The sequence below is a fragment of the Balaenoptera acutorostrata genome, chromosome 20, assembly GCF_949987535.1.
Source record: "Balaenoptera acutorostrata chromosome 20, mBalAcu1.1, whole genome shotgun sequence".
NCBI lineage: Eukaryota > Metazoa > Chordata > Mammalia > Artiodactyla > Balaenopteridae > Balaenoptera > Balaenoptera acutorostrata.
Genome location: NC_080083.1, coordinates 22,226,351 through 22,253,313, shown reverse-complemented (window position 1 = coordinate 22,253,313; position 26,963 = coordinate 22,226,351). Strand labels below are relative to the sequence as shown.

The 26,963-nt window shown below is 43.3% G+C and overlaps 2 protein-coding genes across 6 annotated transcripts in view; both read left to right on the top strand.

Moving 5' to 3' along the window:
• The window catches only part of TADA2A (transcriptional adaptor 2A), a 55,003-nt gene extending 47,264 nt beyond the window's left edge, over positions 1–7,739 (top strand). For 2 of the 3 annotated variants that reach the window (XM_057535457.1, XM_007190234.3), the window contains 4 exons: positions 1,171–1,303; positions 1,608–1,651; positions 3,783–3,856; positions 5,382–7,739. In XM_057535457.1, coding sequence (XP_057391440.1) covers positions 1,171–1,303; positions 1,608–1,651; positions 3,783–3,856; positions 5,382–5,567 — 437 coding nt within the window. In that variant the 3' untranslated portion in view covers positions 5,568–7,739. The remainder of the gene's footprint in view (positions 1–1,170; positions 1,304–1,607; positions 1,652–3,782; positions 3,857–5,381) is intronic. The other variant, XM_057535456.1, reaches the window with a different exon arrangement.
• Positions 7,740–16,714: 8,975 nt separating this feature from the next.
• The window catches only part of DUSP14 (dual specificity phosphatase 14), a 33,150-nt gene continuing 22,901 nt past the window's right edge, over positions 16,715–26,963 (top strand). The window contains exon 1 of one of the 3 annotated variants that reach the window (XM_057536864.1): positions 16,715–16,866. The gene's annotated coding sequence lies outside the window, so the exon portion shown is untranslated. Of the gene's footprint in view, positions 16,867–16,905; positions 17,425–26,963 lie in introns of those variants that run through there. The other 2 variants (XM_057536865.1, XM_007190232.3) reach the window with 2 other exon arrangements.

Below are 26,963 nucleotides of genomic sequence, written 5' to 3'. Positions count from 1 at the left end.
TATCACCCACTGCTCACAAGAAGTAGCCCTGTGGGTATAAGTTCAGCCTACTGTAATGGCTCTTTATTTCTAACAATGGAAACAGTTTACAAAATGAAATTTTATGTGGGGCACTAATCCATAAATAAGATAGAAGTAGAACTACTTTGGTTGAAGTCTGATGGTTCAGGTCATGTGTGGAGCACAGGACCACTGGTATATGCTGGTGCCCTCGCTCTTCCCCGTAATCCCTGAGATATTTTCATGGTATCCTGGGCCTCTGTGGAACACGGTTTGAAACCCACTGGTGTGAGATTTTGGATCCTGTATACATTTGTGACATGTAGAAAACACTATGCAACTGTTTAGCAAGATGCGTATAAAGACTCTGATACCAGGTTTGGGTTACCTGATATTGGTTGCCTCTGGGAAAGAGGGGAAAGGAATAGTACTGGTCAATGAGGATTTATTTTTATTTGTAATTCTAACTGGTTTTTAAGGAAGAGTGTATGTGTATAGCACTTGTGTGACTTGGAAAAATATATGGATAGAAAAATATAGAACAGGAAGTAAATATGACAATATTAAAAGTTACTTTTAAGGGATGGAAATATGAGGGACTCCTTGTAATTTTCTGTTTTGGGGATTTTTCCCCCAAATTTCTTAAAGGTAGAAAAGGAATAAAAATATTTTTATTTCTTGTCAAAAAAGGGATTTCAAACTAGGGGAAATGACTTTGCTCTTAGAAAAATAATTGTGGAAGCAGTTTTGCAAAGGAAATTTAAAAATGACTGGGAATTCCCTGGTGGTCCAGTGGTTAGGCCTCGGCGCTTTCACCGCGTGGGCCTGGGGTTCAGCCCCTGGCTGGGGAACTGAGATCCCACAAGCCTCGCGGCACGGCCAAAAAAATTTTTAAATTAAAGACTACCACCTAGAGGGCTGGGATAGGGAGGGTGGGAGGGAGGGAGATGCAAGAGGGAAGAGATATGGGAACATATGTATATGTATAACTGATTCACTTTGTTATAAAGCAGAAACTAACACACCATTGTAAAGCAATTATACTCCAATAAAGATTTAAAAAAAAAAAAAAAAGACTAAAAAAGATGAAGTTTGCTGATGAGTTAGGAAGCCCTTCTGTTAGTTCTGCTGCGTTGTCATTGTAGCCGCAGTGTTTTTTAATACCTCCAGGTGCCAGAACCTATGATCACCTCAAGAAGACTCGAGAAGAGGAACGCCTCAAACGCACTATGCTCTCGGAGGTTCTCCAGTACATCCAGGACAGTAGCGCCTGCCAGCAGTGGCTTCGCCGGCAGGCTGACATGTGAGGAGTTAGTCCAGGGGGAAGGAGCAACCTCTTGGAGGATTTGGCCTTTACCTGTATTTTCAGAGAATTCTGTGGGCGCCCTATCCTACATGGCAGGGCAGTAATAATTGGGTGACCAGAAGAATTGAGATTTCCTCTCCTAGGTAGTACAGTTGGGATGTCCTGTAAAACATAATACAGTCTGTCTCATTACTTCTCTTCAAAGTAACTGACCTGATAAGTGTCACCCGGTCTCACATGGGCTTTTGGAAATGGCTTTCTCTGATGTGATACAAGTTTAAATTCCTCTTCTTCTTTGTAGTGATTCTGGCCTGAGTCCTTCCGTACCAATGGCTTCGAATTCAGGTAATTATTTTTTGGGCTGGAGCAGGTCTTGATTGTGACGTTTTCATTCTAGGAATTACGGTAACCCAGCAATCCCTTCAGCCTGTGTGGGAGCTGGGTGCTTAGGCAGAGGAATGGTAATTAAGTGTTATCCCAGTTTATGAACATAAGCAAGTTTTTAGAATATTCATGGCCAAACAGGACTTTCCTCAGGTTTGGAGTACAAGGACAGGGGAAGAAAGAACCCCAGACAGGTGTTTTCTCTATTTTACCAACGTTCATGGGCAGTTAGTTTACTATGACGCTGTCTACCACAAACTTTGAGATTTGTCTCATAGGGGATAATTAGAGGCTTTGTATCCTGTATGAGCAAAGAAGCATGTTACTTGCCAGAAAAGCAAGACTTTCTTTATAAGTTGGAGACTTAAGGTATTTCTATTTCTTATCTCTTTGGGTATTTCGTCTTTTGAGGTTAGTTTACAGAGCAAGATTAAGCCATATGCTATCTGGTAATCCTTGGTTCTTGGTAATCAGTGAATGGTAGTTTGGGGTGGTATTAGTTGTGGAACTCTGGTCCAAGATCATGGTGTTTCTTTGCCTGTTTTCTTGGTTATCATTCACCCCTGCTCCATATGGTAGATTAGCCACTTCCCCTGCTCAGAACATACAGACTGCTCCACTGATTACAGATTGGACTTGGCAAAAAGATGACCCACTTGCAGTTTTACCATTTTTTGGAAGCTTGGAACAACAGACCTTGTGATCCCATTCACAATCTCTCAGATTCAGGATCTAGACAGGGCTCAGAAAAGGCGACTTTATGGATGATTTTTTTTTTCATTTATTCCTTTGTTTCAAGTAATAATTTCTTAAAATTTAAAGGAGAAAAGAGTGTCTTTTACGGAATAGCCAAGACAGTTAAATCCAAGTTTTTAAGTTTCTTACATCCAGCCCCTCCCCAATCTAAATACAGAAATACAAACAACTTAATATTGGCTAATTAAAAGGAATGAATGGACGTGACCGAGCTCCTTTGGTATTTGTGTTTTCTGAACCATTCGCACTTGCTCTTTGCTGCGTCCTAGGCGGGCATTTGCCTTCCTCAACCCCTGTGTTTAGGTTGAGGCGACCCCTTACTCCTCTTCATGCTCTGAGTTGCTCCTAAGGTAGTGCAGAGTTGGAAGCCTGGATCCCTGATCGTAACCCAGCCCCTGGGAACTTTGGTGAGGCACCGAATGATTGTAGTCTCCCTTTTTGAGCATTTAGGGTACGGCTAGACCTGTCGGTTATGGAGGAGTCCTCATCCCCTTTGTTGATATTACAGAGAAGTCTGTTTTGTAGTACAGCAGGCTGCAACAGTCCCTCCCCTTTCTCTCCACCACCTAAACGGCAAACCCCATGAAATGTAACGTATTATTCTGCATTTTCTTTTGTTTAACGCACTCCATTCATTCAAGGATACATTCAAAACAAAACCAAAAGGTTTTGCACATCAGGCTTCCTATCCTGGGCAGTGACCTCATGCTTGGGTTCCTTTCTCAGGTGTGTGAGTTCACCTCAGCCTCTGCTTTGCCATATAGTGGCTCATTCCTCTGTGCAGATCTTTCAGGTAAACAGGGCTACTTTGGAAGGAACAGATACTCCCTCACATAATAAATAAGGGCCTTTTGCTGGCCTAACACTCTGCCTTTGATCTCAAGGCGAACGGTACGTGGTTAATCACCATGTTTGCCTTGCACTGCTGGCAGAGTGGCAAGGGTTAGGAAATGTCTCTCCCGCAGAGTTGTTATTTCCATTCATCAGCTGTCAGGGCAGGCAGCGTATGACCTTTCTTAACTGGACGACATCTGGGCTGTAGATTTTAGAATCTCCCACTGGTTTAGGAAGAATAGCCATATTTGACACTGAGGTATGTGTGATTATATGTGTATTTTATCAGAGCAGAGGGCACATGGCTTACCGTTTTTATTTTCAAGTGAACATTGGGGTACCTGTGTTGCCAGACAAACTGAGGCCTGAGGTGTATATATACAGCTATGTATAGTAATCTTGTACCTAACTGGCCTGACTGTGGTGAACTTCGTTATACACTTTACGCCTGAGGGATTGTCACTCTTACGAAATACATGCCTTTTTCTGTCTGTATCTGTAGGTAGACGAAGTGCACCGCCCTTGAACCTCACTGGCCTCCCTGGCACAGAGAAGTTGAATGAAAAAGAAAAGGAGGTAACAAAAAGAAGGGGAGCTGGTTAGAAGAAAGAGAGTAGGGGCTGGTTATTCATTGAGTTGTCATTAAAAACATGTTACAGGATCAAACCCATTTTGCTCTGTTCATGTCACACCCGTGCATGTACAGCTCTGGTCTATCCCAGAGGTCTGGGTGCTGAAGAGCTGACCTCAGCAGGTCTCAAGGACTCCTTTCCTGATCACCCAGCCACCATTCACCTCCTGAGAGAAGAACATATTAGATGTAAATCTAAATAATAGCAACTGTCATTTATTGAGCATTTACCATGTACTAGATACTGTACTGTGCTTTATGTCAATGAATTTAATTTTTTTCAAACTTAAAATAACTGGTATATGAAAATGACTATTTCCTATTAGAGTGGGCATTTTCAGAAGTTCTACTGTTATTCCAACAATATGACCATCACTTAAAAGATTGTTGAATTGTCTCCATAGTATGTGTATAAGCATAAAAGAGGAATTCATCATCATATATAGTCACACATGAATTTTGATTAAAAAAGCCATGACCTACTTTTCTTTTACATTATAATCACCGGATGTGTCTTCTTCATACTACTTTTGGCCGTTTCTAAACTTTAAATCCAGCCTCAAAAGGGTCATCATCAAGCGTTGTCAAAAGAATGTGCCGCAGCTCTCAAGTCCATTCCAAGGGAGGATCCTCTTTTGTTCCTCATGTGCTCCTTTTACGGTTCCCAAGATCAGTGTCTTCATCTGCCACTCCGTATCAGTAATTCAGGTCAGACAGTAAGGAAAAGTCATGGAGTAGGCGCTAGTATTAGTCTTTTATTTTACCCAGTAGGAACAGTAGAGATTAGTTTGGGAGTAGAAGGGGGTGTATGTTATATCCAAGTATTGCTGAAGAAGTATTGCCATTCTGAATCAAGGGTGGAATGGCCTGGAGTTTCAAGCAGTTTTTATCCTTACCCACAAAGTGGTAACCTCAGGCTGTTCATTTCTGGATAATGGCAGGTGAACTGGAATCGAGCCAACTTTCTAGATTTTTAGCAGTTAAAGTGACCTCTTAGCAAGGTCTCTATATCTCTTCTCCCTCCAAAGTAGGAAATGTAATCACAAAATCAGGGACTAAAGATTTACGCCGATACTAAAAATAATGTGATTGATACTTGGGAACCCAAGTATCAGCATCCCCACCCGCACGGTGCCCTGTGGCTCTTCCCTGACTGGCTGAGCTGGAAGGTGCTGGGCCTCTACCCCACACCGCTCCTCAGGACACAGACCTGTATCCCTGACAAATCCAGGAGAGCCAGCCGACAGGTGCTGGAGCTCTCCCGGCATCACACTCTGCCTTTTTCTGTCTGTCTTTAGAGAGTATTCTCTCCAAAGAAAAGACAAACTGGAATGTGATCTAGCCACCAGCAGCTCCTATAAATAGTTGGAGGTTGATGTCACTCTTTACATTTTATTTTGGCTATACCTGCTGGATTAAATTATGAGAATGACAGATGTTAATGTTTATTAAATTTGCCATGTCTTGCAGCTCTGTCAGATGGTGAGGTTGGTCCCAGGAGCCTATTTAGAATACAAATCTGCTCTATTGAACGAATGTAACAAGCAAGGAGGCTTGAGACTGGCACAGGCAAGAGCACTCATCAAGATAGACGTGAACAAAACCCGGAAAATCTATGATTTCCTCATCCGAGAAGGATACATCACTAAAGCCTGAGGCTCTCCGGGCCTGGTGGGCCAAAGGACAGTACGGGCATTCTGGAGTTTTGTTTTTGAGCTGAATTCTCCTTGTAAAAAGCGGGGAAGAACAAAGGAAACCTTAAGTTGTATTAATGTCTACTTTCTTCTCCCCCCTGCTTTAAAATACTCCTGTTGTTGGTATTGTGCTGCAGAGTTATGTGCTAGATAAGCTATTATTAATTGTGTGTGGGCATTCATTCCTAACACCTCTTGTAACTAAAACAAGAACCATAGTACCTCACATCACAGTGTTGGTAGAAATAGAACTGAACCAGTCTTTAGTCCCAGGAGTCCAGCGCAGATCCTTGTACTTGCTTGGGAGGTTGGTTTTCTGATTATCTGTTTTGCCTTCAAACATTAGAGACAGATTTAAAATAAAGAGGTTATAGAGAGAGAAAGCTTTCTCTTTCTGTCTGAGGATTCTTTTAAGCTGACAACTTATGTTTATGAGCAAAGAGGAGGAAAATCTCCCCATGATGGTCTTGTCCCAAACTGCATCTTCAACTTTAACGTCTGGTTTTGTAAGTTGCAGTCTGGCTGTCTAGTCTGCAGTAGACTTTTGAGGAGGTGGCACTGGATATAAAATGTCTCTGTTATTTTTAGAATTAATGGATTAAAATGTTTTGCTACTTAATTTGTGGGTGTGTCAAATATTCTGGTCACTAAAGCACGCTTAGGGGGTTGGATGCATGCCTCATCACGCTGCACTGTCTCTGCTAACGTGTGTCCTGGGCTCACCCTATTCTCACCCTTGGCTTCCCTGGATACCAGACCCCTGAGGATGGAGGTGATGCAATTAACCTCAGTGTTGCTTAGATTAAGACCTGAACCCTAATTTCTTAATGGTGAAAGGCTAGCCTACAATAAGAGCTACTTGTAAAACAAAAGGAAAGCCTTTTCATATATGGAACTCACTAGATATGAGGGTGAGTGACCCCACCACATCTGAAACTTGGTCCTCAAATCTTTCTGCACAGTAAGAAGCCAAACTCAGAGTCAGGGTTTTCCCTTTTCTGTTAGAAGCAAAGTTGTATAGAAATACTTCAGAATCTGCACAAATTACCTCCAGTAGCTGACTGATTCTTTAATTCTTTCAACATTCAAAATATCTGATTCAAATATTATATGCTTTGTTGGAAGTATCTGCTCAAAGTTCTTGACTGCTGTAAATATGCATGCAGTTTGCTAATAGACTTCATCTAGGGGGTAACAAATGAAAAGGAAACTCTTAGGATCTGAGGGAAATAGAATAAAGGACTTCAGTGTTTCAAAAGGGCGGCTTGTGGTTTTCTTGATGTAGTCCTGTCTCTTAGAAAACGTATTCTACCACCAGCATCACCCTGAGTTGCTTATAAAGGCGTTGCCTCTTATCCTTGGAAGGTAAGTCCTGTTCTAAAAGTGCATTAGACATCTATGTCAGGTGATGTCTGCTGTAGTCTGAAGAGTCCTTGATCTTGATTAAGGAAGGCTTCCTGGGAGAGGTGCGCTTTTGAGGCAATGATAAGACGGAGATGAGAGAGATAAAATGGCAGATGGAAGTGGGAGACTGCTCCAGACGTAGTAGGTGGAGGGTGATGAGTGAGGAAAACAGTGCCAAGAGATTTAGCTGGCTAGGACACAAGGAGCAGCTGCAGTACTCAGGGCTGGGAGGATGGCAGGACAGTCTGATAGAAACCCTGGAACCAGTTGAAGTCTGAAAAACTGGCGAATCAGTAGATTGGATGAAGAAAGTGGCATTGTTGAAAAGAGTGACAGAAAAATAAGGCTGTAACTTCAAATGACTGGATTTTAGAAAGTAGGATTATTATGGTTTTGGTAAGCCCAACTTCGCAAAATTTAAGACCTAGAATCCTAGTGGGTTTCTCAAAGATCAAGCCATAATTTTGGGTGAGGAGTACTCTTGAAAGGAATCATTAGAAAACCACTTGCTGACGTTTGATGTCGGTCACTAGCTTAGTACATTATTTCCTTCCATCTTCTTGTCACCAAAGGAAGGCCCTTCTTGGTACTAAAAATCCAGAGCTAGCAAGGACTTGCCAAAGAATATTCCATCCTTCCCCTTTTCTGCTAGATGGGATTAGCCATAAACCAACTACACGAATTTAGGTCCTTCTTGGTGCAGATCATCTGAGAAGAAAGAGAGTTTACTCTGAAACTCAACAACAATGAACAATGAATAAAGACCTTTAACTGTTAGGAACTTTATTACAATTTAACATTAAAGATTTCTACTGGAATTTTATGCATATCGTTCTCCTCTGTCCTGGTGGGAAATAGAGAACAAATTTCTTTCCGTGTAATGACCCTTTCTTGGGCTTCCCTGGTGGCGCAGTGGTTAAGAATCTGCCTACCGATGCAGGGGACACAGGTTTGAGCCGTGGTCCAGGAAGATCCCACGTGCTGCAGAGCAGGTAAGCCCGTGCGCCACAACTACTGAGGCTGAGCCCTAGACCCGCGAGCCACAACTACTGAAGCCCGCACGCCTAGAGCCCGTGCTCCGCAACAAGAGAAGCCACCGCAGTGAGAAGCCAGCGCACCGCAACAAAGTAGCCCCTGCTCACCACAACTAGAGAAAAGCCCACGCGCAGCAACGAAGACCCAATGCTGCCATAAATAAATAAATAAATAAATTTATAATGATCCTTTCTTGTGCTCAGAGACCTCAACTGTCTCTGTTGAGACCAACTATTTATGATTTATCTCTTCTTGGGTTCCAGTTTTCATCCTTTTATTGTTTACAACTCCCCCCACCCCAACCCCCCTTTTTAAATCTGAACTTAGTTAATTAACCAGTCGCTGCTGATTGATAACAAGTTTCCCAGTTTTGAGTATTGAGGTCCTCAGCTTGTAGTTAGCGGGAAAGGGGAGAAGACCAATGACATTCATCAATAACAAAGTTCTAGTTGGGAAGTCATTCTAGCTTTAGGAAATATGTAGGTATGTGATAAGAACTAAAATTTCCAGTGTGATGAGTCAGAGGCCCAAACTACAAAGAGAAGCTTGGAAAAACTAACGCATTCATATTTACTCCAATACACTTTGATGGGTCTCCAGCCAGGAGAGCGGTACTGTGTTCTAAACAGCATTCTGGAATGTCGCCCATTCATTTTTTTTTTTTTTTAACATCTTTATTGGAGTATAATTGCTTTACAATGGTGTGTTAGTTTCTGCTTTATAACAAAGAGAATCAGCTATACATATACATATATCCCCATATCCTCTCCCTCGTGTGTGTCCCTCCCACCCTCCCTATCCCACCCCTCTAGGTGGTCACAAAGCACGGAGTTGATCTCCCTGTGCTATGTGGCTGCTTCCCACCAGCTATCTATTTTACATTTGGTAGTGTATATATGTCCATGCCACTCTCTCACTTCATCCCAGCTTACCCTTCCCCCTCCCCATGTCCTCAAGTCCATTCTCTACATCTGGGTCTTTATTCCATGTCCTGCCCCTAGGTTCTTCAGAACCTTTTTTTTTTTTTTAGATTCCATATATATGTGTTAGCATATGGTATTTGTTTTTCTCTTTCTGACTTGGTTCATGTATGACAGACTCTAGGTCCATCCACCTCACTACAAATAACTCAATTTCATTTTCTTTTTATGGCTGAGTAATATTCCATTGTATATATGTGCCACATCTTCTTTATCCATTCATCTGTCAATGGACACTTAGGTTGCTTCCACGTCCTGGCTATTGTAAGGAGAGCTGCAGTGAACATTGTGGTACATGACTCTTTGAATTATGGTTTTCTCAGGGTATATGCCCAGTAGTCGGATTGCTGGGTCGTATGGTAGTTCTATTTTTAGTTTTTTAAGGAACCTCCATACTGTTCTCCGTAGTGGCTGTATCAATTTACATTCCCACCGACAGTGCAAGAGGGTTCCCTTTTCTCCACACCCTCTCCAGCATTTATTGTTTGTAGATTTTTTGATGACTTGCCCATTCATTTTTAAGGATGTCTTTATAGGTACCTTCTAGATATACACTGCTGTTGTTAACACAAAAAGCTTTTCCACAACTTACATGTACCTGGCTTTTTATTTGTTTTAATTTCTATTCCAGAGGTACTGATCTGGAAGCTTTGCTTTCCTTTCCAATGTGTTTAGCCAAATGTGGGTAACCTCTCTCCGATCTGTCAGAAAGAACCACCTCTGGTACAATGGAACACTGCTATGTCTGTGGCCCTGTGTAGAAGAGGTAGTCCAGCTAAGATAAAGAATTTCCCTTCAATCAGGCACAATAACCAGCCCTCTTAGTGAAGTGTAAGTGATATTGAGCAGAATCTCAGGGTGCAAGGAGAGTCAGAGCAACCTGCTTAGAACAGTAATGGTCGTGCTGACAAATACTTGCTTTGGGAGAGAGAACAATAGTGAATAGCACTTAACTAGGAAATAGTTTGGAACCTAAGTATCCACAAAATACGCGTTGGCACTGAGTGTTCATTTGTATGCTGCTTTTGAGGGCTGGGGGGTGGGGACAGGTGAATCATTTCTGAGAAGCTTGGAAAACCAGTTTATCTAATGGGAGGGAGTTCTTTTTCTATTCATTGTTTGCCTGCTGCCTTGGCTTCTACCAGTAGAGATGCACTGAGATTAACTGCCCTTTGATTTGACTGACCAGGCTTACAAGTCAAGAGACATAGGTATTTAAAGGAAGGAGGAATGTCTTGCATCTGACATTAAAATTCCTTTGTCACTAGGAGTTACTTGCTTGGTATGTGTTATGTGCTGGGCCCCCTTCCCAGTTAAGAGTAAGAATAAGGAAATTGAGAGAAGAATGCAGAAAGGGACCATTAAAAGGTTTAAAACCCCAAATTGAAAGCTACAAAAAAATTTGATTTGATAGCTGCAGCCCTGAATATCGCCGTACCTCCCCTTGCCTTTGAAAGCCGTAGTTAACCTTTGCCAGCCCAGATTTGTTTTGTGTCTTTCAGGGCTGGAGAATTAAGTCTGATGCACTTATTTTCTACTTTGGAGCACAGGGGATGGATTTCTATGGCATCAAACTAATCATTTGGTTGAATTAATCTCACGTTCTTAACCAAGCCACACTTTTTTTTTCAGCTTTCTCTGGTCTCCCCAGAGGTCTTATGTGGCAGAAAGCTTCCAGGTAGCTTGCTAATAATCTTGCCTTGGTCCAGAGTTACGTGGAATAGAAGTAGCATCTTAGGAAGTGTGGAAAGGAGAAGACCTCACAACTGTTTTAAGAAACCAACACTTTATTAATCAAAGCAAAAAGTCTGAAATCACACTTCAGTGAACTGATGGCCAAGTGCCAACTCATGACACTTCCAAAGCACCTCTCCTCCCCAGAGAGCTCTCTGCCAAGTACACTTCCTTTATCTGAATTGTTGGCAGTGACCTAACCTCTTTTCTCCCGTTAAACGATAGATAGCTAACGATTTGGATCCCCCGTCCCTACCCTCCCCATTATCATGACATAAAATATATATTATTTTAAGAAATAAAAACAATAATGGGACCTGCACTGTGGAGCTTAATTTTAATGTTCCCATACAATATACCCTATCAGAAAACTGACTTTGAGTTGAGGCTAAGTGTCTGATGTTTTTACTTCGGTTTCCAATCTTAGGATGTTGTCTAAGAAGAAAAAGGCAATTTTCAGGGTAATTTAATAGCTTTTCCACCAAAATTATTGAAAAAGGGTGAAAAGTTCCAAAGTGCCATGAAGACACGAGCTCCCAAGTACCAGGCGCCTCAGAGATGGGGGGGACTGATAGGAACTTTCGCTAAAGGAAGAGAGGGCAGCAGTGTCCCAGCCCTTACCCCATGGGAATTTGCTTTGCCTTGGAGAGGTGGAACAGTTTTCCCAAATAGTATCTTGTCTGGAGCCTCTTTTTAAGTAAAGTCAAGCTGCAGCAGAAAAAGCCACTCTACTGGGGGCAGGAGCCAGAGCCCTTATTTTTTTGCCTAGAGGATGACACCTTGATATATTTTTACCAAAGGGCACTTATCTAAGCTCCAGCCACAGGGAGGTGACAGCAAAGTCAACCTTACCTGGCTGCCCTTGCCCCAACAAGAAGATCTTTGCCTTGTTTGGGGTGCGCATAGTTTCAGATTCAAGACACCTGTCAGATCTAAGTGAGCACAGGTTTAACTTCAATGATGCAAAGCAAAACGCTTTTGAGAGCAAAATCTCCCAGGAGTGCCTCCGCCCCCAGCAACTGCAGAAAAGAAGGCGTTGGTGGGGGAGAAGGGTGGCTATAGACGTCATTGCATCTTCCAGATCCCAGCTGTGACCTGGCTCAGAGTTTTACAGTTAAAAATAACCGTGGCTTAGAGTTGGGGGAAAACAGTAAACTGTTTCATCTCCATGGAAACTGGGGGCGGGGGAAGGCAAGCCATGGATTTCCAGCAGATGCGGCAAGAGGGGGCGGATGTAGGGGCTGGGAGCTTAGAGGCCCTCTGTTGAGAGGAGGTACCCCTGATTAGCATCCAGGATGTAGCCAGACATTTTCCAGGGCTCTGGAGACACGCGGCAGGGGATATGTTTGCAACAATGTGTACATTTTGGGTGGGTGAAGACTTATTTGAGGCTTACAACTTCCTGTAACACAGATTTGCTACTATTTGGCAAAGCAGAGAGCAGATGAACAACACTGTAGGTTAGATGTTGCCTCCTAACCAATCTGGGAACCTCTGCTACGAGCCCTACCCCTCACCTTCCATTCTTTCATTTGCATAGTCAGAGGCTTGACATCAGAATATTATAACAATTTATAACTACAGGGCCGGTCTTCAGGCTCTTGGGCTGATATGGACATTTACTCCCTTTTAGTGGGACCAGGTTTTTCTCTTTGGTGTTGTAGGAGGTTATGCAAAGTGGCATTAATTACCTAGGCAGTCCTTAAAGTTATGTCTCTTACCGTTTCATTATTATTACCAGAGGTTACTAACTCTTGGGGGGAAAGATTTTAATTTTTCATTTCCCCTTTCTTTAAAGGCTTCTTTTAAAACATGTTTTTCCTCAAGAAATACGTGAATATATTCTAGTTTTAAAAAAAATTTAAACCCCTCTCTTTTCCTTTTTAAATAAAGGGTGTATATGCTTTCTTGTTTACCTGCCTGGTGTACTGGAAAGACCTAAGTGCTAATCCTTGTTCTGCTACTTAATAATGATACAGCCTTGGGCAAGTTTTTTAACCCCTCATATCTGAACTGTGGTTGATAAAACCTACCTGACTGGGTTTGATGAAGATAAATGGGATAAGGTATATATTACACCTGACACCTCCCTTCCCTTCCCTTCCCTTCCCATTGAGCCTTCGATATTTTCATTTAACCCCAGCCAGGTATGAACAAGCCCTTGATTTTCCATGGTAAATAGTAAAGTCACACCATGATAAAGTCTCACAGAGGGACACTAAGTTCTGAAGGACACAGAGCAAATGTTAAGACAGGCACAGGTGCATTTTTCATGGATGTTGTTGTTTATATTGGAATCTTCATCACTGTGCATCATTGCCACAGCCCCAGGGTTGAATTAAGGGCAGAAAATTTCAGACAGATATTAAATGACCTAGTCATCCTAGATATGTTGTAATATTCCCTTATATAAGCCTAGCTCAAGAAGCTTGAACTCAGGTTACAAAACTGTAGGCACACTAGGATTGTAATTGTGTAAAGAAAACTAAAAAAAATCATGCATAGAAAAATAAAAACAGAAAAAGATGCTAATTTTTGTTTCGTTAAGTAGTAAAATTAGGGGTGATGCTTTCTCTCTTCTGTTTTGTTTTGTAATGTGACTTTTTTTATTAATGGAAAAATAAATTACATGAGAACTATTAAAACTCTACAAATAGGACTTCCCTGGTGGCACAGTGGTTAAGAATCCGCCTGTCAATGCAGGCGACATGGATTTGAGCCCTGGTCCGAGGAGATCCCACATGCCACAGAGCAACTAAGCCCGTGTGCCACAACTACTGAGCCTGTGCTCTAGAGCCTGCGAGCCACAACTACTGAAGCCTGCGCGCCTAGAGCCCGTGCTCCGCAACAAGAGAAGCCACCGCAATGAGAAGCCCGCACACCGCAATGAAGAGTCGCCCCCGCTCGCCACAACTAGAGAAAGCCCTCAAGCAGCAACAGAGATCCAATGCAGCCAAAAAGTAAATAGGTAAATAAATAAATAAAATAAAATAAAACTCTACAAATAAAAGTTTAAAGTATTTTACAGTTAATATCTAGTTAATCCTTATGATAGCTATATAAGGTGTTATCTTACGTCTTATAAAATAGTGCAAACATTAGGCAAGTTTGTATAGTAGATGAAATATGTTTTTGGACTTCTATCCCCCTACTTCTTTTATCTTTTCCACATTTGTAGAGTTTTCTCCCAGATACCTGGTGTCCATTGTCCCTCTCAAACGTGTGAAAGTTTAAGATAGCTTAAAGATGTACTTCTCTGGGGGATTTGCATTTTTGTAGCTATTAATGGCATCTACTCTGGAATTACAGGCATTAGCAAGCAGGCGTTCCAGAGCCATGGGACCTGATGGCACCCTGAAATCTAACTTCTGTAGACCCGGGAGCCCTGATCACAGCTGTCTCCCAATTCTAACAGATATATCAAATCTGTTGCCAATTTGTTAACCAGAAGAAATGATGCAAATGGAAGATGCAGCTATTCTTTGAGGGGCTCATCAAGGTCTGATTAGTCTCAGGAGAAGTCATTGCCCAAGCAATTAAGGAGAATATTTTTGGAAAGGCAGACATCAGAAGTTAAGCAGAGTAGAAGTTTCCACCCTCTATTTACTGTGTCTAATCAGATCAGCTCTTATTCTGCACAGAAGCTGCACTGCTCTAAAGCACTGCTTATTTAGAGGTAGTCAGGAGCACCCACACCTTCTCTGGGCATAGACAAGTCAGACTTTTGTAACAGACGGTCTCTAAGACGTTTCTACATCTAAAGTAGTCGACACCTTTAAAGGTACCTATTTACAGTCTAGTAATGTGCTGCCCAGTAAGGTAGCCACTAGCCTCATGTGGCTATTTACATTTAAATTGATTAAAATTAATTACGATTTAAAATTCAGTTCCTCCGTCACACAAACCACATTTCAAGAGCTCAAAAGTCACATGAGACTAGTGGCTACTGTATTGGGAAGTGCACGTATGGATCATTTCCAGCCCCCAAAGTTCTATCAGACAGTGCTGGTTTAGAAGATAACACCTTCAAATTGCATTTCCTTTTTTTTTTTTTGGAGAGATATCTATAAGCCCACACTTCCACATTCTGTAAAGGCATAAAGCACCTCCCTACCCACAGGCATGTATGTACAGTCACTATATGATCTTACTGAGTTTAGCACTTCTTCCTACTTTCCTTAATCTCTAGATCTTCACACATACATCACACTCAATACAAACTCTATTTTAGTCCTCCTCCCTCCTCTTCGCTGATGAGGATTTGACTCTTCATGGTAGGCTTAGTTCTAGAATGCGTGAAAATGCCCAGTTCCTTGTCACTAACAAGTGCTGTTCTGGAAACCTGCCTTCTGTGTAACAAATAAGCTTGAATCTGAAGAGAGATGTATCTATTTGTGCTGCTGAGTCATTGAATTGACTGAAGGAAGACTGGGGGGGGCGGGGAGAAACAGAAAAGAAAGCGGCATACAATCGTTTCTATTAGAGATTTTGCTATTTTGGTATTGGCATGTCAAAAATAAGTCACTAGATGAAGTGATGGTGGAGCAATTTGGTGCTGGGAAGATGCCTTTCCCAGGCAAGATTTGGACTCCTAATGTGTTATCCTGAATCAGATTCTGCGTTGTTCTCTTGCAGAAAGATTAATTTTGCTTAATTTTAAAGCTTTGATTCTCTCTTTATGAAGGGAAAAATAAACAAATCTCTCCATTCTAGGCCTTTTCAGCTCCCTTAGGATTATCACTAAAATGGCTTTGATGTTATATTTTTGTCTGGGAAGCAGACAGAACTTTTAGATATTCCTGCACCCACGGGATGACTCGGAATCCGGTTGGAGACCAGAAAGAGCATGAAAAATCCCCAAAGCTTGTGGTTGAAGATGCGGGGGGGTGGGGGTGGGGGTGGGGGTGGGGGTGGGTGGGATATAAACCCAAAGCGCTGTTTTTACTTCTCTCACCAATCCTTCCCCCTAAAACTATGATTACTCGTTTGACTGTTCAGCAGTTCTGATGCCAATGATTTACAACGGTGAGTAGCTGGGGCTGGTGAGCAAAGGGTTGGGCGTGGAGTCGGGACTCTTAGGTGTCTGACTCACTGCAGAGCCTCAAGGAAGTTGTTTACAGGGCAAGATTGTGCTGAAAAATGTCCGCTTTGCATCTACTCATGTTATAGATGGACAAACCTACATTTAAAAAAAGACCCTCAGAGTGACACAGCAAATAAGCCTTTCACGAATCCATGCGTTCAGCCTGGGCTCCGGAGACCCTACAGTTCTACCTTGGAGGCACGGGCTGTGGACCTGGTGTTTTGAAACTCAGGTGGCACGTGTGGTTTATGATGGTGCGTTGGCGGTCTCCGGGCAGGCAGAAGATGGCCGTATCTATAGCTACTTCTGAGTCTCAGACAACACAGCTTCCCACAGTCCTTAGAAACTGCCCATACCTGCCCAACCAAAATTCATCCAACAGTTGCCATGAGATTTATTTCCCCTTCACTCTTTGGTCCCAGCTCCTGGGCTCTCCCTTGCAGGACCGAAGGTGGTGGTGGGGGGAGAGGCGGAGATGAGTCACTAATTGCAGTCTTCACACCTTTTACATTTGTATTGTTTTCTTGCCTTTAATCCTCTCACATCCAGAAAGTACCCTAGTTCACCATCCCTGCACCCACGCCCAAACCCAGTTTGTAGGTAGACGCTGAAGTGGGGAAGGAGCGGAGGCGTATGTTGAGACACAGATGAGGACACAACAAAGGCCCCCTGAGCAGAGGTCTGCCGCGGCAGCTGTGGGGTTGCGAGCCGGGTGCACGCTCCGGATGCCCCACTCGGCGGCGGAGGGCACAGTGCGCACGCGCGCCGCCCGCAGCTCCGCGCTTCCCCCCCCACCCCCCAGCTTGCCCCGCTACGCGCGGCGCGTCTCTAGCGCCGAGGCCCCGCCCCCGCCCCGAGCGCCCGCCCCGCCTGGGGAGAGGGCGGTGGGGCGCAGGGAGCGTGCGCGCGGCCCGCCCCGGGCGCGGGCGGAGGGGAGAAGGAGGGGCGCGCGCGCGGCGACCAGACCGCAGAAGCCGGGAGCAGCGCAGGAGGGAAGAGCGTCAGCCGCGAGCCCGCGCGAGCCGGTATGGGGCCCGCGGGCTCGGGCGGGGGGCAGCGGGCGGGCGGGACTTGGCATTGACCGGGCCCCGGGGCCCTGGCCGGACCGGTTGGCCGAGGGCCTGCGCGAACGTGGTCTCTGGAAACTTTGTGCCGGCGTCCCCCATCTGCTCCCGGGCGGTTCTCGCATCCTCTGGGCGGCGGGGAGAGGAGAGGCCCGGCGCCCAACGCAGCGGCCCCTCCTCACCGCCCGACCCCGCCTCGCGGGCTCTCGGCGCGCATCCCCCCCCCCGCCACCCCGGCTGCTCCCCCACTGCGGCGACGCCTGGGCCGGGGTCCCAGCCCTCTGGTTCCTTCGCGAGCATCCTTTCTGTTCCCCTCCCCCTCCCTGACCCCTCTGCTCTGCGGTCCAGCCATGGCCTCTCTGCCTTCTCACCTCGTCGCCACCATTCGCCCGCTCCGAGCCACGGGAGCGTCGGCGGCTTTTTGCATCTTCCAAAGGTTTCTGGTGCGTTGGTAGAAGCAACTTGACTTTCAGCAATGCCAAGTATTCAACTTGAGTGTTTCTCTGCGGTGGTGGATTGGTGAGCACAGCGCTAACATGTCTTTTTGTTTCTCCTAAGTACCCTTGCTCCAAAGCGAAGTTGAGTAGTTGTCTATGTGCGAGAGGAGTTGTATGCTGTATGTAGCTGCCTTAAGTGGATTGTATAACTATATTTTATTTAGGTGGATGTTTCCAATGGTGCCAGCCAGTGTTATGGTAACTGGGCATCCCAGAGGCAAGGGAAGGAGGAGTGACTTAAAAATGCAGTTCTACTGTGCAGGGATTCTTTTTTTTTTTTTTTTAAGTGCCTTGTGCTTTTCATCCAGCAAGACCTCAGGGCGTTTAGCACATGTTAACTAGCTGTTCAGTGTAGTTTTATGAGAGCGGTAAGTAGACAGCATTACGTCCCATTTTACGGATTTGAAAACGGAAGCAAAACGCCAAGTCCTGATTGTTTACTCACCTGAAAGGAATATAGACCAGAGTTCCTGGCATTCCTAGTCCATGAGGCCACTCAGAAAAGTCATGGAATGTTGAAATATACTCCCTGCGATTGTACAGATCAGCTGAAAGTCACAGGGTGGGGCTGCCAGCAGCTCCACGCTTGGGACTCAGCTCTGTCACAAAGTTAAGTGATACTGGACAAGTCACAGCTGCTCTCTGCGTGTTTCCTAGTCTTTAAAATGAGGGGAACAAAGGTGCTGTATTCTTTGCAAAGTTGTGTGAGTGTGTCTGGAAGCTCCACTTCCTTGAGCTGCATTTGGTGACTGTTAACTTGTTGTGGACTCTTAAAGGCCCCCATTCTCAGGTTCCCTTTAGAAATGCAGGGAAGGAGGAGCCCCCAGAATGAATAACCGCCTCGTCTTCACCAGAGGCACCTGAGAATTCACATCAGGGACAGGCTGAGGCAGGGACCCCGACGTGGGTGGGAGCAGAGGGTTGCCTGGTGGAGGAAGGAAGGAGCCCTGCACAGGCGGCTTGACACATGGGCCCTACTCCTGCCTCCAGCTCTGACTCATCTTCTGACGCTTGGGGGAGGAGAGGTAGATGCTTGATATTTTTGGCTTTCCCCCATAAAATGGGAGACAGTTTACTTCATTCGAAGGCTTTTTAACGTTAGTGTCCAACGTGTCTATGCTGAGTTCTTAGCTGAAATCTCACACTGGTTGAATGCAGGTATGATTTGTGTAATATTCTTTAATGCAGTGGTATAAATGTATATTCTTACCATAAAAAAATTGGCCAGGTGGGTAAGTACAGGAAATCCTTTAAAACTTTAGCATTTTAAAATGTTGCTACTTAGGGAAGGAACTGTGTTTGGTAGATTCTTTAGCAATTGGGATTTTATTTTAAGGCGAGGTGGATTACAAATACTTTTTCCCAATACCAAGAATTAATCATTCTCTGGAAAAAAATTAAAACTTTACAGATAAGATTAAAGCCTTCTTTTGAGCATCTGTCCCAAAAGTAACTGCTGCGTATATCTTTATTGGTCTATGTGTATTCTTTTAGACTTTTCTAAGCATTTTCATAAATGTCTGTTTGCACAAAGTGATTTTTTTTTTTCTGGTTTGCATAGTCTGAAAACCTCTAGCTTTTTTCTTTTTTCCTGAGTGACTTTTTTAATTGAAATAAATTATTATAAAATTAACCAATCCTGTTTATAGAGACTGGGTTTCTGTCTAGAACAGGTAGCATGTGTTTTAAGTACAGCTGGTCGTAAAGTTTTATTAACCCTGATAGCATGGTAGTATTTCTCCAGACAATGGAGAAATGACCCCTTCTTAACTTCAAAACAGTTTAATCATTAAGATCCTTGGCGTTACTCTTGGTTGCAAATGAAAACTTCCCCATTAAAAAAAAAAATCTACTGTGTTCGTCTTTTCTTTGCTTGTGAGGAGGCATAAAAGGGAGTGGAAAGCAGGGAGAGTTGCTAAAGCAACAGCACCTAAGTATAAACTTACAGAGCGAATATTTAAGATGGTAGCTTTAGTTATTTATGAAAGCCTGACTGGGGTGAAGACAGAGAAAGGGAAATGTTAATGTGGGCACAGTTCAAATCAGTAATTTCAGAAGATAGGTAAGTTAAAACAAAATTCACATCAAGAGTGTATGGGTTTCTGGTGGTCCAGTGGTTAGGACTCTGCGCTGCCGAGGGCTCGGGTTCGATCCCTGGTTGGGAAACTAAGATCCCACAAGCCGCGCAGCCCAGCCAAAAAAAAAAAGTGTTTATAGGTTTATAGTTTAGACATTTATTGAGACTTTTGCCATGCGAAAGGTTCAATGCTGACTATTGGGGTAGAAGGCAAATAAGGTCCCTGCCTCATGAAGCTGACAGGCCAGTAATGATATTCAGAGAGGAAGTGTTCTTTCCCCAGATAGGCCAGAATTGTAAGGGTTCTGAATTACTGGAAACCAACATTGTATTTATTTAACTGTTTTTTATTGTGAATTATAACACACAGAAAAGGGTGTAAAACATAAATGGATAACTTAATTATTTTAAAGAAAACAGCTGTAACCATCTTGCAGGTCAAGAAGTACCCTCTTCTCACTCTTTCCCAGTGACCACCTCTCTCCTTACCCCAGAGGTAACCCAGCCAGTAACTAGCGTCATTTTTGTGTAAGTCATTTCCTTTCTTTTCTACAGGTTTTTTTTTTTTTTTTAATTTTTATTTATTTATTTATATTTTTGGCTGTGTTGGGTCTTTCGTTTCTGTGTGAGGGCTTTCTCTAGTTGCGGCAAGCAGGGGCCACTCTTCATCGTGGTGCGCGGGCCTCTCACTGTCGCGGCCTCTCTCGCTGCGGAGCACAGGCTCCAGACGCGCAGGCTCAGTAATTGTGACTCACGGGCCCAGTCGCTCCGCGGCATGTGGGATCCTCCCAGACCAGGGCTTGAACCCGTGTCCCCTGCATTGGCAGGCAGATTCTCAACCACTGCGCCACCAGGGAAGCCCCTCTACAGGTTTTATCACCTAAATACTAACCCTAAACAATATAGTTTCTTTTTGCCTGTTTTTCACTTTTATGCAAATGGAATTAATGTAGGTATTCTTGTAAATACATTTTTTGGGCTGGGGGTCAACATCATATATATGTATATGTATGTAAGTGTGTGTATATATACATATATGTATATACACACATATATAATTTTTTGGTTCAAATTCTTGCAGCATTATAGTTTTTAAGATTCATCCATGTTGTTACCTGTAACTGTAATTAGTTCATATTTTTATGAATATACCGCAGGTTATCTATTTGTCTTCCATTGTTGATGGACATCTGGGTTGTTTCTGGCCCAGGGCAGTTATGAATACTGCTGGTCATAGATGTGCATATCCTCAGCTTTACTAGCTGATGCCTGTTTTCCAAAGTGGTTGTACCAATTCCTCCAGTGGTGGACGCCCCTTGAACTTATAATCCACTGTACTTGCTGTTTAACCACAACACGTCTGGCTGTTTCTTAAATGAATGAATAAATTTCACCTAGGTGGCCTGATCCCTGGCCCTTCATGTGTCACTGTATTTTTATACACTTAAGTTTGTATGGTTTGGACTACATCATACCACCCAAAGCCAGAGATGGTTTTCCATTCTATGTGGCTGACAAGTACCCAATAGAATCCTTCCATTGATTTTATTTTTTTAAACAGATGTGTAGTTATAGGGAAATTTAAATATGCACAATGAAGTATTAAAAATTAAAATGTCTAGTACCTAGAAGTTTTAAAGGTTTTGGAAGAATTTTACCTCTTGGGCCACCAGATGCCTTGATGTGGGGATTTCCATTGTGCTGGAGAATACTTGCCTTGCGCCCAGCTCTGAATGCGCAGGCCAGCAGTGCTGGCTTTAGTGTGTGATGTGTGCAGGAACCCAGGCCGGTACTTGTGAAAATACCCTCTTAAGGACCAGTACTCACATGCTTGTGTACACGTGCAGATCCCCTAGAGGCACCAGCACAGGAATTCCTTGGCAATGCCAAAGGAACCACAGCTTCTTTGCTACAGGAATAAATGCTTCTTTTACAATCTTTGAAGTGTCCTTTTCTCCAAGTCTTCCTTTATACTCGGCAGTAGAAGTAGTACCGGGTTTGATAGAGAGTTCCTGCTTTCTGAGTAGACAGTTGCCAGGTTAACTTTAATTGCCTGTGTTTGGTGTTGCTAGCTGGATTTAAAGCTGGGGTGTGTGTGAGAGAGAGAGAGGGAGGGAGGGAAAGAGAGGGAAAGAGAAAGAGGAAGGGAGAGAGGATAGGGATGGGAAGGTCACGTCAGGACAGTTATTAAATTATTAAGCTCAGGTGTTTGTTGAGCAGCTACTGTGCCTGGTGTTATCTGCTAACAGTCTCTTTCTATCCTAAGGGCAGAAATACAATTCTGTACGTTTAGAAAACACCTTTCAACTGTCATCATGAAATTATCTGAATAATAAGATAAACTAGCATCTGGAAAAAAAAAACACCCCTAAGTAGATCTTTTTCTTAGTTGGAGGGTTGGTAGAAGAACAGTAGTCCAAAGAATGTGAGATATGTAATTCCTTTAAATTTCTTCTGTAAGGCATCTTGGAAAATGGCTAAATTGCTCTATTTTCAGTCTTTACAAATCATGAATACTTTTTTATTCATATACTAAAGGTTTTTTTTTCAGATTCTCTAAAATAACCATAATTTTAAAAACTACATATGTATAAATTAGAAGTTTTTAAGAAAAGATACCCATAGTGGGAGGATGAAAAGTAGTGTCAGAACCTCTTAATCTGAGTGATGGGGGGAGAAATTTTGTGTTTCGTGATATCCTTTTCCAAAGGCTGTAATTTACGGAGGAGCTTTGTTTTCCATCTGTTGCAGGGAAGAGCGGGGAGCCCTGGTGCCAAGGGCCGTGTCCTGTTACGTGCAGCCCATGGCCCTCCCCGCTCACCTCAGCACTTCCCATTCTTGCTTTTACCCTGACAGAGAGTAACCTCCTATCCAGTTTGGTCAGCTTTCCCCTGCCATCTGGAGGTCTCAGTGGACAAAAAGGCCCTTCTGAAATTTATATGCAACTGCTGGGCTTACTGGTGCCTTGTCCCAGAACAGTTTCAGCATCAGTGGAGCATGGCAGACCTTTGTGACTCCTTAGGTCTTTGAGTTTGTAGAGCCACCGGAGAAAACTCTTCAACAAGAGGGTGTTGCTTCTGTTAACTAGTAAACAGTGATGTGGCAGATAGAGCACCACCAGAGCCTTCTGACCAGCCGCGGAGTGATTCTCATGCAGGATTCTCACGCAGGGTCCTTAGAACCACTTGGAAAAATATTCCTTTGCCATATACTATGATGGCTTTATAACATAATTTCAACTAGGGGTTGGCAAATGTTTTTCTTTGAAGGGTCAGGTAGTAAATATTTTAGGCTTGTGGGCCATACAGTTTTTTTTTTTTAACTTATTTTATTTTTGGCTGCATTGGGTCTTCATTGCTGCACGTGGGCTTTTCTCTGGTTGCGGTGAGCGGGGGCTACTCTTCGTTGTGGTGCGTGGACTTCTCATTGTGGTGGCTTCTTGTTGGGAGCACGGGCTCTAGGTGCGCAGGCTTCAGTAGTTGTGGCACGCGGGCTCAGTAGTTGTGGCTCGCGGGCTCTAGAGCGCAGGCTCAGTAGTTGTGGCACACGGGCTTAGTTGCTCCACGGCAGGTGGGATCTTCCTGGACCAGGGCTCGAACCCATGTTTCCTGCATCGGCAGGCGGATTCTTAACCACTGTGCCACCAGGGAAGTCCACAGTTTCTGTTGCAGCTATTTAACTTGCCTTTTTAAGCTTGCCTTTGTAGCATGAAAATGCCACAGTTAATATGTAACAAATGAGCATAGCTGTGCTCCAGTAAAACTTCATTTATGAACACTGAAATTTTAATCTCATACAATTTTTATGTGCCATGAAATAGTGTTCTTCTTTTGAATTCTCTTTTAACCATTTAAAAATGTATAAACCATTCTTATCTCATGGGCTGTACAGAAACAGGTGGCCGAGCAGACATGGCCCGCCTGCCATAGTTTGTCGGCCCCTGATTTGAACAAGAGTAGAATGAGGTTCAGAGACCACTGCATTCTCGTTTAGTGTAAGACTAGTAATTAGTAGTATAATCTACAAAGAACTATGTATATTATCTTTTTGTATAAGACTATTTCTTTAGGAGACAATTAAAGCCAAGGGAATAACTTCAGGATCCTATGTTCCTTGACTCCTATTTAGCTAAAAACTTGGTTCCTTCCTTTGCTCCAGGGAGGCTCAAATACACCCAGTTGCCCTCAAAATTCGGGAGGCCTGCTGTCCCTCAGCATTGTATAATGCAAGAGACTTACCTGGTTATCTTATTCTGCTCAGACACTCTCATAGATAATTACAGATGCCTTTGGTTTATAAAGAAAAATGGGAAGTTAATTCATCAGCAGCTTACAAATGAAGTTAATTTGGTATAAAAGCACCAAAAATGTGGAAGCGGACCAGAGGTATGATATAGAAGTCCCTGCAGGGAGAAAGTTGAGGCTCATTGCTTGACTTTTAAAAATGTTGATATATCTAGTGAGACATCAAATGGTTAGATGATCAAAGAGTGTTCAACTGTTCACCATTGAGCTCTTAGTCCTGTGAACTTTATTCTAATTTATAAATTCGTTTTTGTCTCCCTTAAAGTAATAATGAACTTCTAAGGACTGAGATCTTATTTATGAAAGGACCTGAGATTTCATGATTCTGCTTTTCAGAGGGCAGTAGTGACTTTCGCAATTTTGAGGCAAATTTATACGTGCCTTGGGTTTAATTGCTGACGTGATTTTTTTAAGTACTCTGGGTCTAGATGTTCTGACTTATACAAATCAAAGTTCACCACTTAACCAGGAGTCTATGATTCATGTTTAATTTTTACCACTTACTCTTTGAAGATTTAAAAGTATTATTTGTATAGGCTGTGGCACAAATTGGTTTCCACTTATCACCAAACAAGCTTAAATGTGATTGTGGAATTTTGCAAGCATTTTCTGGGTTCAGGATGATCAGATTTTTCACACCCAAAGACCATCTCATACGACTTAGCAGTTTAGGATTTTTTAGATGAATATCCAGATTATAGATAAAGTATAGTCAGACTAAATTTATGTTCCTTAATTTCTTTCTCTTCAGTTTTTATTTTCTTCCCCAGTGAAGTGTACTTTTTGGTAGTCTTTAGATCAGTTGATCTGTTGTGGTCAGATTGTATGACTAATCAACAAATGGACAACACATGGAGAAGGGGTTCTGGTCCCAGTGGGGTTACTCATTTTCTGTGTAGAGTCTGGAAAAACCTCTTAACCTCCATTTACCTCTGATTCCTCATCTGGGAACCATGACAGCAGAATGATGCTAATCTGTGAGAGGCTGAACATGCTCGTGTGGCTTAAACAAAACAGGCGCTCGAGTTTGATTCAGCAAGTCCAGTGGGACAGACCGAGGCGGATTAATGCGAGCTGTGCTCCGTTTAATGTGTATACAGATCACCTGGGATCTTGTTAAGCTGTGGTGTCTGATTCTGTAGGTCTGGGATGGGGCCTGAGATTCTGCATTTCATTCAAGCTCCAGGTTGATGCTGCTGGGCCTTGGACCACACTTTGTGAGTAGTGAGGGGCTATAGAAAAGGGCTAGTGTTCTTCATTTGGAATCTCAAAAATAAGGAGGCTCTTGCAAGGCAAGAATGGCAGCATGTTTTAAATGGATTGGAGAAAAAGCATGATAGTGTAATCTATGAGACACTTCCCCAAGAAACAAACAACTCAGGTTTTCAGCACCACTGTTTTTTTAACATCTTTATTGGAGTATAATTGTTTTACAGTGGTGTGTTAGTTTCTGCTTTATAACAGAGTGAATCAGTTATACATATGTTTCCATATCTCTTCCCTCTTGCATCTCCCTCCCTCCCATCCTCCCTATCCCACCCCTCTAGGTGGTCACAAAACACCGAGCTGATCTGCCTGTGCTATGCGGCTGCTTCCCACTAGCTATCTATTTTACATTTGGTAGTGTATATATGTCCATGCCACTCTCTCACTTTGTCACATCTCACCCCTCCCCCTCCCCATATCCTCAAGTCCATTCTCTAGTAAGTCTGTCTTTATTCCCATCTTGCCACTAGGTTCTTCATGACCTTTTTTTTTTTTATCCTTAGATTCCATATATATGTGTTAGCATACTGTATTTGTTTTTCTCTTTCTGACTTACTTCACTCTGTATGACAGACTCTAACTCCATCTACCTCACTACAGATACCTCCATTTCGTTTCTTTTTATGGCTGAGTAATATTCCATTGTATATATGTGCCACATCTTCTTTATCCATTCATCCGATGATGGACACTTAGGTTGCTTCCATGCCACTGACTGTTTTACTTTGTCTTGACCCTGTGCCTTCTCTGCATTACTGCAGCACCTGCTGTTTGCACCACTCATTTGATTCGCTTATTGTTAGTTTGTCTATAATTGTTATTCATCTGTTTTATTCATTTTAAAAAATATTTATTTATTTATTTTTGGCTGCGTTGGGTCTTCGTTGCTGTGCACGGGCTTTCTCTAGTTGCGGTGAGCAGGGGCTACTCTGTTGTGGTGCACGGGCTTCTCATTGCGGTGGCTTCTCTTTGTTGAAGAGCACAGGCTCTAGGCATGTGAGCTTCAGTAGTTGTGGTGTGCAGGCTTCAGTAGTTGTGGCACGCAGGCTCAGTAGTTGTGACTTGTGTGCTCTAGAGCACAGGCTCAGCAGTTGTGATGCATGGGCTTAGTTGCTCCACGGCATGTGGGATCTTCCCAGACCAGGGCTTGAACCCGTGTCCCCTGCATTGGCAGGCACATTCTTAACCACTGCGCCACCAGGGAAGTCCTCATCTGTTTTATATGTGTATCTTGTGTCGTTTCTTGAAGATGATAAAATCCTAGCACAGGGTGATGTCTTCTGTTACTTTATATCCCTGTTCTAGTGACTATTGCTGCATAGCACACCATTCCAAAACTCAGTGGTATAAAAATCATTTTTATTCTTGACCTACAGGAATCTGTGTGTTTGCTCAGAGATTCCCGTAGGTCAAGAATTTGGACCTCATGTAGTGGGGACAACTTGTCTTTGCTCCACAGTGTCTGGGGGTGACTTAATGGCTGGGAGCTAGAAACACTGAAGTGTCTTGACTCACATATTTAGTAGTTGATCCTGGCTATCAGCTGGGATCTCCAGTGGGCTGCGGGCTGTAACACCCACATATGACCTCTCCACATGGTGACTCTGCCCGGCTTCTTTGGGCTGCCTCACAGCATGGCAGCTGGGTTCCAAGAGCAAGTCTCAAGAGACTAGGGAGAGGCGTTTGACATGTTTATGATCTAGCCTCTGAAGCGTCATTTCTCCTGTTCTCTTTTGGTTGAGTTGGTCACGTTGTAAGAAGGTCATGGGGGATGCAGGGTATTGTTATGGCCATTTTTTGCCAGTACATTCTGCCACAGTCCCCAACAGCACTTAGAATAGTGTTGAACACGTGGCATGAACTCAGTAAATGCCGTTGTGTGAATGAGTGACAAGTAACTTAAACACCAAGATG